Below are 19131 nucleotides of genomic sequence, written 5' to 3'. Positions count from 1 at the left end.
GTGAACGCACCTCCCTCTTCCTGAGTGCTTCGCTACTTTTGTCGCGCAGTGAAACGGAGGAGCTGCTGTTCAGACCCGGGTCAGGACCCTCACAGGACCGTCCGACAGCAGCAGGATTAAGCGGAGCAGACCCGGACTCGTCTTTGAGTGGACCACAGAGACCAGCACCGTTTCCCACGGACTAATCTCCCCAACAGGACGGGGGCTGCTGCTTTTTTGTCTTTCAAGGGGTCCCACACACTCTCACACACCCCTCCTCTCCTCAGCAGCATCCTGAGCAGGTCTCGTGCTCGTTTTCACTGTGACAGAGCAACAGGTCGAGCCGCAGCGTGAAGGCGACCATGCCGAGTAAGAGCCAGTATATGCGCCCCCGGCTGTGCACACTGGAGAAGGGCGATAACGGCTACGGCTTCCACCTGCACGGGGAGAAAGGTAAGACGGGTCAGTTCATCCGGTTAGTGGAGCCGGACAGCCCCGCGGAGACCTCGGGGCTCCGCGCGGGAGACAGGCTCGTGTTCGTGAACGCGGACGACGTGGAGAACGAGAGCCACCAGCAGGTCGTGTCCCGGATCCGAGCCACCGAGGGCCGCCTGGAGCTCATCGTGGTGGACCCGGACACGGAGCAGCTGCTGAAGAAACACAACATGAAGTGTCTGAAGGAGTATGTCACCGAGGGAGTCCCGATACCCTTCGACGAGGAGGAGGAGGAGGATGTGGAGGTGGAGGAAGAGGAGGTGGTGGTGGTGGAGGAGGATGTGGAGGTAGACGGGACAGAGATCGAGGATGAGCGGAACGACAAGAAGGACGAGGTGGGGGAGGAGGAAGAGGAGGAGGAGGAGAAGGAGGAGAAGGAGGAGCAGGAGGGGACACCCAGGGAGGTCACGCCGGTCCCGGAGAGTAACGGAGGGATTCACGCGCACGTGGAGAAGAAGCTGAGCATCGAGTCTGAGAAGGTGAGTGCAAAGTTTCTGCATGACGTCACCTCTAATGTTATCATGTCTTTACTTTAAAACACGCGCAGCCGCGATGAGAGCTGCAGGGAGCATCACCGAGGAGTCTGTTACACGGTTAAAGTGCTGCAGCTGCACCCACACACGCTCCTGAGCTGCACAACATGTGGGCAGGATCAGCTGTGTGCGCGTGCGTGAGGATAAACAACCTGCTTCAGCTGTGGGTGCAAGAAGTCAGAGAGCAAACTTTCCAATCTTCCCCCTCTCAGAGGAGTGATGCTGATGACTCTCTGTGTTTAGAGTGCGACAACGTCATGACGTAAGATCACAGGCAGACTGATGCTGGTTGATTATTGATCAACATATTGGCTTCATTTTGATCAGCAGAACTGAGAGGAAGTATAACTGATTATTAGAACTTATTGGGGTTCAGATGATTTTACACATTATTTCACATCACTGATGAATTTTCTGACAGATTATAAACAGAAGAGGAGAAAATATCAGACTCAGGCTGCATTACACAGCTGCACAGTTATTAATAGATGCATGAATAAATGGATAATTAATTCTTCTTAGGAGAACAAATCCGATAATTCCTGCAAGTAAGTGGAGCTGCAACGATTCATCGACTGTTAGTTAACTATTAGATTAATCAGCAACTCATTTGGTAACTGATTCATCAGTTTGAGGTTTTCCAGCTCTTCAGATTAATATTTTCTTTTCTCCTCTCTGACAGAAAACAAAACAAGACATTTCAGGAAGTCGCTGTGCATTCTGGGAAACACTGATGGACATTTTATTAAACAAACAAGAAATAAATTAATAGAACGAGAGGAGAAAATAGTATGTTTAATACGACAGCATCATTTAAAGGAAGCAGAATCGTGTAAAGGTTCAAAGAAGTGGTGAAAGTGTCGTTAAATTAAAAAATGTATTTATATGTTAAAACTGTGCAGTAAGCATCGTTCAGAGAGGGCGACATGTGCACCAAACATAGGGTGCAGCAAGGTTCAGCATGAAGTCCAAAGCAACGACAGACTGCAGAAAAACAAGCTCAGAAACACAAACATGGCAAATATCTGACATGACAAACCCTCCACAACAAACAAACAGGAAGTAGCTGCTGGTTTCTGTTTTTAAAACTCTCCACAGAACGGATTCTTTCAACCTTTGATCTTTAAAACATCATGAGAGCATTCTGCTCGCAGCGCCCACTGGCTGCTGTGTTTTCTGTCTGTCTCAGTGTGAGTGTGTGTGTGTGTGTGTGTGTGTGTGTGTGTGTGTGTGTGTGTGGACTCAGCACCAGGGTTCATTAAAAAGCTCTTGAGGAAAAGAGATGGTCGCTCCGGTCTGGAACATCTGTGGCCTCCACGCTGCATCCTGCATGTTTACCCCCGAGGCTGTTTCTGTCTGTCCGGCTCTGGTGCTCGTAGGTGGGAGGGAGAGAGAGAGAGGTCTCCGTGTGCCGAGCGAGGAGAGAGACACTCAGACGACCCTGATGTGCTCTTTTCTTTAGGTCCTCCAACTGTTTTTCTTCTTCTTCTTTAAAGTGTTTGTGCTGCAAAAACGTGAAAAAAGGTTGGTTAAAAAAGCTCCTCCCTCTGCTCAGACACAGAATGACCCTCACTGACCAGTGTTCTGTTTCATAAGTATCTCCAGAACGTTCTGACTCTCAGTCTTTCTGCATCTTTGCTTCTTCTCGAAAGACATTAAAAGTTGTGACCTCAAGCGTGGAGCTGAGCTGCGGCTCGGAGGCGTCTCAGTTATAAAACATTTATACCTCCCTGCACCAGCAGCCGTGGAACCTCTTTGTGTTTCGACCACATTAAACAGATGGGTTCAACAAATTGCGTGTTGAAGCTCCTGGTAGGATGAGTGCGTTCCCTTTGTGCAGAGCCAGGCTAGCAGTTTCCCCCTGTTTCCAGTCTTTATACTAAGCTAACCAGCTGCTTGCTGTAGCTTCGACACAACAACACAAACGATGAATTGATTTCTAAAGTACTTTTTCTTCTGCAGAAGGACTCTTTATATCACTCGACCACAGAACAGGAAAAATAAATCCATCAGTTTCTCAGTGACGTCTTCAAGTGTTAAACACTCAAATATATTTAATACAAAAGACAAAGAAAAGACTGAAACATTCAAATGAAATAGTTGTGAGTGACGGCAGCTGGAGGGAGGAGCTAGCAGGAAACCTGAGGGATGATGACCCATGACCTTTGCTGCTTGTGTGATTTGATTGGTTGGTTAATGCGGGGTAATGAGCTGTGTCTCAATCCAGCGGCCGCAGCCTTCGAAAGACGGACTTGAAGGCCGATTGCGTCTTGCATTTCCCGGGCCGCGAAGGATCCATCGGGTGCATCCTTCACGGCCCAACGTACCCCGAGATTGCCGAGATTGAAATTAGCATTGCGTGCAAATTCGAGATGTTGGACTCTTAAACTTTATATGTGAAAGTTTTCTTTTTTTTAACTCAGTCGAGTAGCTAGCGATACAAATGTTAACGAAAGGGGCCTTGAAGCAAACTATCTTTAAAATAAAAGGTTAACTTACTTGATAGTAGTTATGCTAGCTTGTTAGCCCGCTAGCTACCTGTTGCTAGGCGACAGGTGCGGCATTTGGTGACACAAGGGTATAAGGTATGAATGACTCATCCTCCGTGGACCGCCTCCTTCGCAGGCTGCAGCCGCTGGATGGGGACGCAGCTGTGGAGGATGAAGAGGAGGACTTTCTGACTGAGCTGCATTGTTACGTTAGCATTGTTAGCTAAAGTAAAGCTACTTCTGTCCTGTGCTGTGTGCTTCGGGGCAAACATCAGCTACCGCTAGCTAGCAGGAGTCCAGTGTTGCTGTTTCCATAACGACACGAGATGAATGAGTCAGACTCCAGCAGCAGTCGTTCGGCTCACAGCTGAGGTGTTGCTTCTGATGCTGTTTGTGGTTGTTTTTGCAAACTTCTTCAATGCACGTCACATATCCAGGATATCAGCTGGCCCCCCACAGCTCCCCCAGTCTGCTGGCTGTCAGTCACTTTGGACCAAATACTCGGCTCACAGCTTCACCAGATCTGCTCGGTCATCACATCCCAGAGATCTAACCATAAACGTCCTCCTGATTATCTGCCCCCAGCTGTCCTCCTGCGGTCAGGCTTTGACGTCTCTCACTGCTTCCTGTCACTGATCGTGCGCGGCCTGCAGGACATGTTTTGAGGCTCTGCTCTGGAGCTCTGCTGGGTTTTGTTGTTTGTCGTGTATACAGCGACTGTTCCTGTGTTTACTCCTGATACTCTGTGCAGATGTCCTCATGGAGCTGTGCAGTTCAGTTCACACCGGCACGCAGCCCAGAGGGAGCAGACGCCAAACACACGCGTTTCACCGCTTTGACTTTCATCCTCTGAGAGAGAGTCACACACGGAGCGAGAAGGCGGCTCGAATCATGAACGCTGATTTCATGTCCTGACAAAATCAAGACTTCAAAGGATGAGGAAGTTACTCAGGGACAGACGACACAGCTGAGTGTGTGTGTGTGTGTGTGTGTGTGTGTGTGTGTGTGTGTGTGTGTGTCTGTGGACTCGAGGGACACCGTTCACACTCTGCTGTGTCTCTGTGTTTCACTCAGAGGAACCTCAGGCTGTGTTTTTTACTGTGACTCTACTCCTTCTGGAATTTTCTCCTGACATCCTGTCCGGCATTCCTGTGCCCGAGCCCTGTGGCCCAGCCAATGGCACACACACACACACACACACACACACACACACACACTCATGTACAGCCTTGGCAGACATACACACGTTGGTTTAGCAGTCACACTGACGTCTGCCCGTCTGGCCTCGTCTCTAAAGAGACACAAAAGCGGGTTCGAGTGAGCGTCGCCTTCTCCGGAAAGCTGAGGAGACTCGCTCAAGGCTGCCATGGTTACGTTGATGTTGTGTGTGTGTGTATGTGTGATTGTGTGTGTGTGTGTGTGCGTGCATAAATGTGTGAGAATGGAGGTAGGCGAAAGTGAGACCGAGAAGAAGAAGGTGTGAGAAGAACGGTTTGAGCAGCAAAGGTCAAATTATAGAGCGAGGGAGAAAATATGAGCCGCTGTCGTCACTGGGAACTAAACACACACACACACACACACACACACACACACACACACACACACACACACACACACACACATACACACACACACGCTCACTTGTTGGTTCCAAAGGTCGTTGTTTTGTTTACCAGGCAGTAACATTTTTACTCTGCCTTTGTTGAGTGAAGTGAAGGACCATGAACGCTCTCCCTCAGCTCGCTTTACAAACACAGATTCATGTGTTACATTCACAGATATCGAATGAGGTAACACAATGGTGACTGAGCCTGTGGCCCACTGATGAAAGCCTTTGCATCTGCAGTATATAGTATTATTATGGGCTGGGTGTCTGTGGCGGCGCCCAGTTAGTGACGCGTTTCCCATCACCCAGCAGTGGTTGGTCTGCCAGAGAGGGTAGGCGGAGCTAAGCGGCTGCTTTTCCACTCTCTGCAAGTGTTGCGAGTAAACAGTAATCTACTATGGCTGAACAAACAAAGAAAAGATGGATGACTACAGATACAACTTCAACAAGAAGTGAAAATCCAAAGAAGAAGAAACAAACTCGACGCTCAGATGAAGCAAACAGTCTGAAAAGGAAAGCGACCGTCAGCCAGGAAAATCAGGAGTTACAACCGGAGCCGACCGTGGACGTCTGGTGCTCTTGTTATTACCGATTATCATCAGTGGGAGGCGCTCAAGAGCACAACAATTCAAATCTTTGAGATTGTAGCTTCAAATTCAAAATAAAATAGCGAGAGCTTTGATTGTTTTTGACTTTTCGCGTCATCACATACTCATTTGTTCCTGAAGTCGTGACGTTACGTTGTGATATAACACGTGGTGAAAAAGTACAGGCGACAGGGGGCGGCCATTATCCGAGACTTGGAGACTGTTTACATAATCCTGTTTAAAATCATCTAAAATAAAAGCGGTGACAGCTGGAGCAGAACTTCCCTCCCTAAACCTTTGTGCTGAGCACATTCAGACATTTCCAGATACAAGAGAAACAATGTTCTTACAGAGAAACGTTTAAAACTCGCTCACTGCTCAGAGGACGAGAATCTCAAGATCTCAGAGATGAACAGATAAATATCTGAATAACATTTAAAATAGTTTGGTCTCATCAGCTCGTCCCCAGGTTACACAATGTGAGACTCAGGTGCAGAGTGGGACTGAAAGACGAGCTCTGTTACAAGTTAGTGTGCCATCAAAAAGATTTACACGCTGTTGTTTCAAGAAGAAACAGACACGTGATGTTCCTTTAAATGCCAAGGAATGATGTGAAGAATGTCGGTCACAAGCCCGAAAAGAAAACAGCCAAAGAAAAGCTGAAAGTCACCGAACTTCAGCTGAGAAAGTTTCCACTAATCGATCAGCTGTTTGAGGTGGAACATGAGCTGATTATCCCGCTTATTTGTCGATCCGTGTTTTCAAATGCAAATCAGCTCCGTCCTAAACAGAGTGATAACTTAGCACAGAAACATGCTGCAGTGAAACACATCACATTGTCTCTGCATCATCTCTCTCACACTCGGTGATTCAGAGCAGCCGAGCGAGGGAGTGAGGGTGAGAAGTTTCTGAGCGACTGCTGGCTGCTTACATAAGACTGAGCAGTAATTACAGGAGAGGACGAGCGCTGGTGTCAGATGAGACGGACTGCAGCCACATGAGATGTGGTCCACTGTTTCTCAGAGTGTGTATCGGAGTGTGTATCGGTGTGTATCGGTGTGTGTATCGGTGTGTATCGGTGTGTGTGATCGCTCCACCAGAGGCCTGAAACGAGACGTGCTGGCTGTCACTCGGCTCTCTAATCTGAGCCTGTAATCTGCACGTTCATTTAAACCTGCTCATTACAGAGGCCGAATCCTTCCAGCACTCACGCTGCAGCTTTTCTTAGAGCGCGCTCTTCACACTGCACGGGGACGACGTGTTTTCCCTAAACAAATCATCCTCAGGCTGCTGTGTGGGAGGACTCGCTCTATATCTGCTGCGGTCTGACGATGTGAAGTTGCTCTTTAATTAGCTTGTTGTGCTGCTTATAGCTCGCTGTGTGTGTTTGTGTAGCCTTTGACAAACCCTCAAGTGTTTTCAGTTATTCACAGAACTTTACGGATCATCAGCAGGAATCATTCAGATATTACAGTTTGATTGTTTGTGTCTACGTTTTGGCACGAGGGAGGCTGACAGCAAGTCTCATCTGTGTGCTGTCGTGTTCAGCAGGAGAGTCAGCTTTACTTATTATTATTCTCCACATTCACTTTCATCTGGGGCCAGTTTCACACCCATGTTTTAAACTTGTTTGTAGTCTCAGGCCAGACTTAAATTTGCAAATCGATCCGTCTGATGCAAGTTAGCCTTTCCTAAAAGAAGAGACTGATTTATATTAAACCCTTAAATGCAGCTGTCTCAGGCCCCGCGTCCACATAGCGCCTTTTTCAGGACAGCGTGCGCCCGCCTCCAGAAGAAGCGCTGCACCCAGCGTCCTTTTTCAGAGCGCTGTGTCTTTATTGTGCCGTGGCTCCGAGCGCTTCGAGTTAAAAACCTCTGAACTTTTCTGAAAGGCGCTGGTTTCGTCAGCTTTTTTTCCTGAAGCCAATCAGATGGGGCGTCACTCGTTACCCTGGTTACCACCAAACATGGAGGAGCAACTTGATTTGGCCCTTTCTGTCCACCCGCAGCTGAACATATGACAAACAAACTATCAAGCTATCACAACAGAGACTGAAAAGCCCATTTGTGGGAGCAGTTTGGCTCGACACTACCCGTTGTTAGCTTGTTGTTAGCTTGTTGTTAGCTTGTTGTTAGCTTGTTGTTAGCTTGTTGTTAGCTGTGTCCCAATCCAGGGGCTGCAGCCTTCGAAGGAGGCGTTCCACGGAGCATGCTCCATTCACAGTCTGAGTTGACCGTTAAAGCCGAACTGAAATGAGACGGTCAGCGTCACCAAACGCTGCTCCTGTTGCCTAGCAACAGGTAGCTAGGAGGCTAACTAGCTAACATAACTAACGTCGAGTAACCTAACCTCTTATTTTAAAGATAATTTGTTTCAAGCCCTTTCGTTTTCTTAAACATGTGTAACACAAGCTACTCGATTGAGTTGAAACCAGAAATGGACCCGATGGATCCTTCGCGGCCGGGGAAACGGAGGACGCATTTGTCAGCCGCATCTGAAGGAGCCCTCGAAGTGGGACAGCCTTCGAAGCGCTTCTGTGACGCAATCGGCCTTCAGATACGGCCTGCGAAGGCTGCGGCCGCTGGATTGGGACACAGCTCGTGTAGTAACATCCCAGCGCCCTGCCAGCACTTTTCTGACAGAAAAAGGAGCGCTGTGGGCACGGGGCAAACAGTTTCTCCTGGAGCGAACAGCTGAGCAGTTTTAACCATTTTTTAGTCGGACAAAAGTCTTTCCCCACTTTTAAACGTGTTTGGACTTGAACCTGAAGTTTGGTCTAAGTCACAGTATCATCAGTATCTCTGATGTGATGTCTGATATCGTCTTTAAGAGAATCAGCTTCAGCTCTCGCTGGTCGTCTTCAGGCAGCGGCAGTCACACCCTCAGTAACTATTCCAGCAGGATGGTCGGGTGTGTTCCTGCTGTCTGTGGGAGTCGTGTTGTGTTCACAGACCCCGGGACGTTTGTGCTTCTGGTTTCCTGTCATTGTTATCGTGGAAGATTTCCCCCCCCACCTCGTCCTCTTGATCCTCCTCTCACCCCCCCCACAGCTCAACTAGTGGAGAAGAATCGGACCTTCAGTGAGTCTGAGCAGAAGACGCCTGAGCTCGCTCAGACAGCAGACGGTGAATCACGGCTCAGATTTAACAGCCCTGTTTGATTCTGTCGTTGTGACAGATGCAGGTATTGTTCAGGTTGTGTGAGTGTGTGTGTGTGTGTGTAATGGAGTGTGTGTGTCGTTGTGTTTGTCTGACTGGATCAGATATTGTCATGATTCATGCGGACAGACCGCAGCTGCTCGCTTCACGTTTGCTCAGACGGTCATATGGAGTGTGTGTCGTGTTTGTTTAGTGTGTGTGTTTCACATTAGTGTAAGTGCCTTTGTTCGTTTGCATTGATTGTATATAAAGATGGCCGACGTGTCTCCTCCTCCTCTCGTTGTAAAGAAGTGAAGCCTAAACCCCCCCGGAGCAGGCGCTGCCATGTTGCTCATCTGTATCCAGAGCGCGTGCAGCAGATATCGGCTGGTGCAGCCGCAGTATTCACTCACGCCCCTTCCTCCACCCAAAACACACCTTTACCTTTAGAAACACATCACTGATAATGTGGGCGTGGCAGCAAACATTTATTGTATCTCTCCAGAGCAGCTGATTAAAGGTAAATACACTAAATAAATATGGATCATACAACAATAATAGATCCATTAAGACATTGAATACAGCAGCTGTTTGGAGGGTTGGACTTATGAAAAGAAACGACGTGAACCGAGTAAAAAGAGAACTTATCGTCACGACAACCTGCCGTGTTCTCAGTCCTGACTCCCTGCACACAAACAAATCACTGTACGACAAACAGTGAACGAGCTAACAAGCCAGGTATGGTGAGCACATGCACAGGTAGCTGCTAATCAGTGCTAACATATAAATAAAATAAAAACAGTGTGTGAGACGTGTTGGACGGTCTGTTCGTCCAATAAAGCGCGCACACAGATTATCTGTCTGATATTTACATGAACAAATCTCCAAAAGGCTCCAACAGCACACACACGGCCCAGAGGTTACGTTCAGTGACTGAGTTAGCTGAGGGGACACCTAGCAGACAGCTAGCAGCTCCCAGCTGTCACTCAAAGAGGCCCCGCCCCTAATGCTGCATCACTTTAAGCCTTAATATAATGTAAACAGGTGAGCTGTATAAAGATTCTCCCCGTACAGTTGTCATGAAGAGAGAAATGAGCTATAGAGACCCAAACTGTTTTTTGTACCAGGCTGTAAACATGTTTATTTCTGCTGTAAAGTTTAACATGGGGCTCTATGGGGACTGACTCACTGCTGGAGGCAGCCTCAAGTGGACACCAGAGGAACTGCAGCTTCTGGCTTCATGTCTCGGCCCTGGAGCTTTCTGCTTTGTACTTCTATGATGGGAACAGTGTTTAACAAAGTGTGCACAGTTGCGCCTTTAAAGTATTTTAAAGGAGAGTTTTTTGGCCTTTTTATCAGCAGACAGAAAATAAAGAGACGTGCAACAAAAGGTCTTTAAACTTTAAACCCAAAGTTCATCGTCTAAATGTCAGATGGTTGTTATCTGGAAAAAGGAACGAGCTTCACAAAGCACGAGGAGAGGAAGGTTAAAGTTCATCTAACAACAGAAATAACTGTTCTATTGATCAGGAGCTGAATTAATGATCAATATATAAACTGGTGTGTCGTCATTGTTAGTCAGAGCTCTCTCTACGTGACGTCAGTCCAAACAACAGAACCACTGTACCAGGTCAGGGCTGGAACCTGAACCCGTGTGTGTGTGTGTGTGTGTATGTGTGTGTGTGTGTGTGTGTGTGTGTGTGTGTGTGTGTGTGTGTGGTGATTGGGTCTCATGGGATCCTGGACGGAGACTCCACAATGCTACATTCCATTTCCCTCCTCATTCTGCTGAAGGTTCACCACCCCGGCCAGACAATGAGCCGGGGGGGCCGCGCCCTGTCGGGGGGGGAGGAGGTGGGAAGTGACTCGCTGCTCGCCCTGAAATAGACTGACCCCCCGACGCCCACCTCCCCTCCCGTCGTACAGGACGGAGGGCGAACATTTAGTACAACCTAGACAGACCACGACCGAATGCATGTATACGATTGATGTTTGATGTATGTGCCCGGACTCTTCTTGCCATCCTGTCACATTAGGAGTATAAACACAAAGGGAGGGGACCCAGATGCAGATTTATTTCAACAAAGAGTCAAACTCCCAGAAGCTGTAATCCAGACAATCATAATTCCTACAAAAGGTCTTAAACCCGATCAAACAGGTGAGAACACAAAGCCCTGTAGCAGCAGGGCTGCAGGAAAGACAGAAGTTCACAGAGGGTTTGACAAAGACGACTCATCAGACACAGGTGAGACAGTAAGGGCAGGGCACACAGTCAAACAAAGGCAGGAAGTAGAACATCACGGGAGACAAAGTGAGAGTAAAACAGGAAGTGATGTGAACAACGAAATACAAATGAAACACGTAATTAAACAAGAATAACTGGTGACACACGCGTCTGTGTGTCTAAGCTGTAGTCACAGCTTCAGAACTCTAAAGGCTGATATAAGTCGATATTTCTTTGTTAACGCAATAAGAGCATTCGCAATAAACATGATGACAAAGTCTGAATTTATCACAATGAATAAGAAACAGTAATTTATGTAAGCCGGGCTCTCTCACTCTGCATGTGTAAGTTTGACCTTCTGGATGTTTTTAACGTCCGAGCTTTCACACCAGGAATCCACATCAGCCTACATGTAGAGATTACATAATGTCCCTGCTCCTTTGCCTGCTTTGTGAAAACTGCAGCACAACATGAAGTAAAGTCCAGGCTGTTCTTTTTTTGCTTCAACAGCAGAAAAAAACGTGTCAAAAAGTCATCGGTTGCTCTTAAATTGAACAAAACATATTCACTATAATCAGACATGTAAAACAGAAGAGTGTTCCTGTGGTCCTCTCGTTATTTGTTGTCAAAGATTAATTAAACTGAAGTGCTAAACCTGAAATGTAGCACAGAACATCTGTAACAAGGCAGCTAGCATCGCCTGTTAGCTCCGTCTGTGTCTGCAGCTTTGGTCTCAGGTAAATTAAAACAGAACAGAAGAAGAGATCAGACGAACATCTCTGCTCCAGCAGAAGCTTCATGACTGAAACGTTACGAGGAGAGGTCGTGACATTCCCTGCCCGCCACCTACATGCTACGCTAACAGCTAAGTACAACAAGTGTCTGGGGAAAACAAAAACAGAACTACAGGAGGGTTTTTGTTGCTCATTGCTGTGTTACATAAGTGTAACATCTTTTATTAGACATTATAATTTTAGCCTGTTTGTCCCTGACTGAGAATCTCACACAGCTCTGATGATGTGCTGAATAACTGGAGTTAGCATCGTGCTCGTGAGCTGCAGGAGTACAAACCAGAGTGATTCAGAGGACTTCTGTTCTGTGTGTGTGTGTGTGTGTGTGTGTGTGTGTGTGTGTGTGTGTGTGTGTGTGTGAAAGGTTGTTGAGCTGCGGCTGCTCTCAGGTCGGCAGGGTGAAGGGTCAGGGACAGGAAGCGTGGCCGAGGAGATAAACCCTGTTGATCCTCTGGTTTGCTTTGGGCTGGTTAAAAACAGAAGACAGACTAAAGATGGACGCGGCAGGAGACTCTTGAGGAAACCCAGAACGTCTCCTTTCACAGATCTTAGAGCAGCGGTCTCTCTGCTATCAGAGCTCTCCGTTCGGTCTTATCAGCGGCGGCTCCCTGCTGTGATGACTGACATTACTTTTCTATTTCCAGGCCGTCCCCCTAAAGACTCTTTTGTAACGGGAACCCTCAGCAGAACCTTTCTTTGGTGTCTTTTGTAAAGCCAGTTTGTCCCATCCTCAAATGGAAGTTGGGGGGGACAGTAGGGGGCTTTGTTCCCCCCTCGGCCTGCCTCGCAGCTGGTTCAATGGTCCAGCTTGAAATCCAACACCCCCGTCCTGCCTGAGAGAGTGGTGCGCTCCAAACACTCAGCAGGACAAAAGTTGAGCTGTGCTGGTTAAAAAGGAACCGAGTTTCCATCAAACATTTATCGAGTGTGTCTTTGAGGCGGTTAATCTCCGTCCAGAGCGACACATGACAGTCACACGGCCAGCAGCCCGTCCCGTCACGCCGTGACCACGCTGCCTGGCAGAGTCACTGCAGTTTATTCTTTAGGCTGATCAAAGAGGCCGAGCTCATGGCAGAGCGGCCCCCTCGCATTACAGCCACGGGGGCAACGGGGGGGCAGGGGGTGTGTGTGGGTAGCAGCAGGAGGAGAGAGCGATGTGGAGACAGGAGAGATGATAGTTTATGATGAGCAGGACGACAAGAGACTTTAGGATTGAAGAACAGTGGAAATACATCCGTGATGTGTTCGCATAGTTTAAGGAAATTTCAGCATCGAGGCAAGAAGAGTCATTGCTACAGGAATGTACGGTGGCCCTGAAGGTCAAAACACACATTTCAGATGTAAAAGTTACAGAAAGTCCCTCATTACCTTGTTCCTGCAGCAGAGCAGGCTGCAGTTTCACAACTGAACTTACAGGAGTTTTTCATGACAGCGCCCCCTAGTGACGGGATGACCACAAAAAAGCAAAGATGCAGTATTCTGCTCAAATACTTATTTCTGTACAAGTAACGAGCAAGAAATGTTGTTGTCTTTTGACCTTCATGGCCACCGTAGAAACGACCAAGCCTTCAATAATAGATGTCCTATACTGTATGTGTGCTCTTTTTAAGGCCTGTAGTTACACATCAGTCCTCTGGCTAAGCACGGGGAAAATATGAAGCAGCTCTGGCAGGCTGAGTGGCAGCTCTGCAGCTGCTGGCATCTCTGTCACACACACTCTGTCACACACACACACACACACACACACACACACACACGCAGCCTGAAGCGCTGGCAGCTCCGGCGCTCTGTTGGACAGAATCAGCAGGAGCGTTTGGCAGATTCACGTCTCCAGAGGCAGAATCAGAGGGTGGCAGCGGGCGATAAACATGATGGACGGTTGTTACAGAGCTGCTTTTAATTCTGCCTGAGACGTTTTTAAAGATGCAAATGAATCAATCCAGCTCGTCAAACACTCACCTGTGGGTACCTGTAAGGGATCTGGGGCTGCTTTGCTCTTTATGCCGGGCGACGTGTGTTAATGCTGACATTTAATCACATGGCTGAGCGGGGAGCTCAGAGGAGTGATCACCCCCGTGTGACCTTAAACGTTTCACCTGAAGCCGTCAGGACGTCCAGGCTTGACGAGTATCTTGGTTTAGCGCTGCATGTTTTTAAAATGTGGATTCGCGGCTCGTCTTTGTCACTTCATGAAGAGAGTTCATGAAGTGTTTGACAGAAAGAGACGTTCACAGCTGGAGAAAAGTTTAATCACTTCCTTATTATAGACAAAATGATCAGTTGATTAACTTTAAAGATAATCTGTAGATTAACTGATCACAAACGTAATCTCCTGCTGCAGCCCTGTTAGCATGCTAAATGCTACTCCAACACGGTGGGAAAGCCTTTCACCTGCTTAATATCATTGTCATTGTGAGCATGTTAGCTGGCTGATTTATTAATTTATTTAATGTTAATTTGTATGAAGCGATGGCACACACTGCAGCAGTTATAGCCTTGGCGAAGCTGCAGTGCCCGTCCATCTATGGGCCTTAAAATACATCAAATCAATGACAAGGTCACAACAGATGTTTGCACCAAAGCTCGGCCTCTCGTTGCTTTGAGAGTTCATTTATTTTTGCTTTATTTGCTCTTTTTATTTCAGCTTTCAGTAAATCTGTTTATAAAGAGACTGAGATAGATTATTTAGCATCTCATCTGCAGTTATCTGACCCCTTAGAGCTCACATACAGAAATGTTCTCTTGCATGAGAGAAATGTTTCTCTAAAAACCTCCAGTCACAGAGAAGCAGTTTTAAAAGCTGTAATTTGAGTTTAAAATATTCCCTGTGACATTCCAGGGAGCACAGATTTTCCATGAATGTAATTATATAAGATTGAAGTATTCAGCTGTATTTTAGAGAGAGCTGTTTCCTCCATCAGAAGCCTGTTAGTTGAACACTGCTATCTTATCTGTGGTTATCACAGCTTCCTGAGGAAAAGCAAAGAAACATTTCTAACCCCGGGTTACATCAGGCTGAGGGTGGGAGCCTGTGAGCTCCTACAGACACACACAGATAAACTGCTGCAGGAGACGCAGATGTAAAGAGTTTTGTGAAGCAGCCACGAGAGGAGTGTGTTTGAAGAATATTAACATGGACCCTGGTTTTGTTCGGGAGTGATTACTATTCAAAGCAGTGTCTTATTTGTTGTTGCCAAAGCTCTCTGAAGTCTTTCAGCAGAGACAGAAACAACAGTCAGACATCAGCAGCGTTAAAGAGGATTAACAGGAGCAGAGATGAAAGTAAAAAGAATATGATGCAACTCTGTTTACATGGAGGAAGTTAGTTTCACTTTATTTAGACTCTTCAGAGTCACCAGCGGACAGGGTTATATAAGCAACATGTTTAAAAGCTGCAGTTCCTCTGGTGTCCACTTGAGGCTGCCTCCAGCAGTGAGTCAGTCCCCATAGAGCCCCATGTTAAACTTTACAGCAGAAATAAACATGTTTACAGCCTGGTACAAAAAACAGTTTGGGTCTCTATAGCTCATTTCTCTCTTCATGACAACTGTACGGGGAGAATCTTTATACAGCTCACCTGTTTACATTATATTAAGGCTTAAAGTGACGCATCATTAGGGGCGTGGCCTCTTTGAGTGACAGCTGGGAGCTGCTAGCTGTCTGCTAGGTGTCCCCTCAGCTCACTCAGTCACTGAACGTAACCTCTGGGCCGTGTACCTGCTGCTCGCTCTCCCCGCTAACATATGGGCGATCACGCAGCGAGTCCGCCATGTTCCACACGCTCTTTTAGCTTCTTTAGCTTCGATAACTTAGCGTTAGCTTACCCCTCTCTCCTCTTCAGCTCCGCCCTTCTGGTCCAAGAGAATTACAATCGCACCCAATAACTTTTTATCTTTGTGTACCCTTCTCATCATTCATGTGTCTCACTTTTCTGTTGTGTCAGATGTTCCTCTAAAGCCACAAAGAGATGACCGCACTCTGTGACACAAACTTTCCTCTGAGCGGGGAAGTGTCGAACAGGAACTGTTGACACATCTTCCCCCAATATGCTTCCCTCTGTGAGGCTCACACTTCCTGACATGAGAGAGATCAATACACAAACAGAGACACATGCACAGCATCATGGAGAGGTGGCTTTCACCGGTTAGCATGTAGAGGATAAGAAAGTGTCTGTAGAGAGCAGACAGAGACACTCGAGGAGCGGCATTGTCAGCCTCAGAGGCGGTGGCTTAGCTTAGAGTTATAAGTTATAATAAAATATTTACTCTCGCTTTCTGTTGGTTTACAGACAGGAAATTAAATCCAGTCTCCTGACAGACCGTATGACCTCCAACCTACGCAGGCCTTTAGGCTCTTGTGTCACCTGACTTCCTTCTTTGCACCCGCCATAAATACTACAACCACCAGAGGTCACCGCCTCTTACTGTAAATGTTTGTTGTAATGAGCTGCTTGCAGAGACGACCTTACAGAAATAAATCTGCGGACGTATTTATGTGAATCTGTTTCCATGTACGAGCTGCTGATTTAGGCTCCGGAAAGTATTCTTAATAAGATGAATCGTCTGAGAGGAAGTAAACCAGCACATGAAGCCGACCTCAGGCCTGTCTGAAGCTCATTTATCAGGCTGCTCAGAGTGACTCTGTTGTAGCCGCAGCTGGTTGTATGTAGAGGAGTTATGTGGTATCGGTTTGTCATGTGCAGAATGCAGCATTAATGCTCTGCAGTTGTGATGCTCTCATGTAACTGACAGCTGTGTCTGTGCGTCCTCGGTCCTCCCGTCAGCTTGTGTGAGTTCAGCAGATTCCACAGATTTCAGCCCCGCGTGGAGATTCTTCGGCCCTCGGCTCCTCTAAGACACAAACCGTCCTCTGTTGTCCCTGCCAGAGCCTCTCTCACCCTCTCTCACCCCTCCGCAGGGATGCCTAACATCAGCCAGAGCACCCGATGAGTGTCACTGAGTCTGATGCTAAGCCTGCAGAGAGTGTTGAAGGTCCTCGGTGTTACATCTGTCCCACACCGGGCGTACAGGTGCTCTGTGGGTTAATTCCACTCAGACTGTATAAATAAAGGACGCAGCCACAGTGACGTCATCCATCGGTTTATTTAGTGCCTTTCTGAAGCAGGAAGTTTTGCTTTTTGGTCGTCGCCATCTTTGTTTTCTGGAGCCAGAAGTGAGCACATTTGGAGGAGAGGGTGGAGGAGTGAGGGGTTAGCAAACGCTAAGCTATCAAAGCGAAACAGTTGTGTCCCCGTGGCTGATTCATCGTGTTTGTGCAAAGGTGAAAAGTTTTCCAGGTGCTGTTCAGTTTGAAAAGTGAGTTGTTGTTGTATGAAGGAGGGTTGGACCGGACGTTATCTCAGAACAATCGTGTTACATAATCAGTGACGTGACGATCAAACTGTGCAAAGAGAGAAAACACTGAGTCACACGTGCCTCTGTTACTCTGATGTGACACTTCATGTCTGTCTCCTGAACTATCTTTAATAAATCACCTCCATCACGTGTTTTCCTCTCAAAGTGACTCATTTATAAAGTGACTTATTTATAGAGTTTGTTCATTGTCTCGGAGTGTCGGTGTACGCAGGGCGGGGGCTCTCAGCCGCTCTGATGTGGAGGGAGTGTGGGGTCACACTCGGTCACAGTGACAAAGATTACCCTGACCGGCCGTCTCTCCTGGACTTCACTGCGTCCTCCGTGTTTCAGCCGCTCTGATGAAAAAGCCATCACAGCTAAATAAAGAAAGTGCTTCATGCCTGCAGCGGAAGGGAGGTTCATGGTTTCAGCTCCAGTTTTTTCCTGGATGACAATACAGCTCTAACTCTTCCTGCCATCCCAGAGCGGGCGAGGGGGGGTGGTCAGAGGTCAACGCCCAGCTCCCATTGTCCTCCTCGGGGTCCGCAGCGGGCAGGGCTGCGGACCAAACCGGAACTGGGCCTTTCCTCACGCAGACAAGGCCGTCGACCCCCTCCTCGAATTCTCTGAAATGAAACCTTCCCAGCCTGCGGCGCTCCAATCACATGCCTCGGAGACCCTCTTCCTTCCTGGGGAGCAGCTCGGAGTCACGCGGAGTCCAAATCAGTTTAATGTGAATAACACAGAACACAACACATCAGCATGCAGCAGCCACCTGCATGTTCAGCCTCGGCTTCATCTTCATGGTGAACGACTCTCTGGAGCTCTCTGTCATCTTTGTGCCGCTCGTTCTCCCTGAACGCTCGCCCATGGTGGAGGTATATTTACCAGCTGATGTCGTGGTGTACTGATGCAGCAAACAGTGTACTAACACCCTCTCTCTCTCTCTCTCTCTCTCCTCTCACAGGAAATGATCACTGAACAGCGGCCTCGTCTCTGTGTGATCCAGCGAGGGTCCAACGGGTATGGCTTCAACCTGCACAGCGAGCGGGCGCGGCCGGGGCAGTACATCCGAGCTGTGGATGAAGACTCTCCTGCAGAGAGGGCCGGCCTGCTGCCCAAAGACAGGATAGTTCAGGTACTGCAGAGAGGTCAACGCTTTAGCCACTCAGCACAGTGTTTACAAGGGAAATGATTTTAGTTGTGCAGCCAGGAAACTCTTTGAACGGAGGCCAGATGCAGAGTTATGTAAGACGCAGTGACGAAAGTCTGTCAGTTTACTTTTTAACTCTCTTTGCTGTCTGATTGTTCTCGCTGGTTACTGAGTAATCTTTAAACAAAGGCAGGAAGTAACAAAGTTCTTAAGTAGAGACCATTATTTGTACTTCTTTACCTCCAACATTATATCACAAATATCTGTACCGCAGCAGCCCTGTTACTTCAGCTTCTGAGGGGAATTATTGATTACTTTTATTTTGTAACGTTGCACGCCGCCTCCCAAACATCCGGACTGATTTTGACCTGAATAGATGGAACAATATCACGCAGAAAATGTCCTTCCTTGGTGTTTCCCTTCGTGTGTATCATGCACAAAAGACAAACAGACAGAGAGGGAAACTGCAGCGTGGAGACGACGCGTCTAGTGAACGTGATGTCCGTGAGCGACAGGGAGAACTCGGAGCCACATGAAGGTGAAGCAGCCAACATGGCCGACCAGCAGCTGAGACATTCCCCATCCAACTGATTTACACACTGGAACAAAGTTAATGTTCATTAGTTTGATTTGAAGTTCACATGATTTCAGTTTAATCGTCTCGAAACATGAGGTTAGCTTCAGTTAGCTTAGCACAGAAACAGCCTGCAGAGGGACACGACTGACAGCAGGACGCAGACTTTACACACACATCTGTACGTATACTTGAGTAAAGCATGTGT

At 47.6% G+C, this 19131-nt stretch overlaps 1 protein-coding gene across 1 annotated transcript in view; it reads left to right on the top strand.

Moving 5' to 3' along the window:
• Positions 1 to 56: 56 nt before the first annotated feature.
• LOC138602529 (Na(+)/H(+) exchange regulatory cofactor NHE-RF1-like) overlaps positions 57 to 19131 on the top strand; it is a 31381-nt gene continuing 12306 nt past the window's right edge. Inside the window, exons 1-2 of the mRNA XM_069674009.1 lie at positions 57 to 953; positions 18164 to 18334. Coding sequence (XP_069530110.1) covers positions 342 to 953; positions 18164 to 18334 — 783 coding nt within the window. The 5' untranslated portion in view covers positions 57 to 341. The remainder of the gene's footprint in view (positions 954 to 18163; positions 18335 to 19131) is intronic.

The sequence above is a fragment of the Semicossyphus pulcher genome, unplaced genomic scaffold (assembly GCF_022749685.1).
Source record: "Semicossyphus pulcher isolate SPU_LCO1_2020_fin unplaced genomic scaffold, fSemPul1.0.p SCAF_23, whole genome shotgun sequence".
NCBI lineage: Eukaryota > Metazoa > Chordata > Actinopteri > Labriformes > Labridae > Semicossyphus > Semicossyphus pulcher.
The sequence above is the reverse complement of the archived record's forward strand: the minus strand, read 5'-3'. Positions and strand labels throughout refer to the sequence as shown.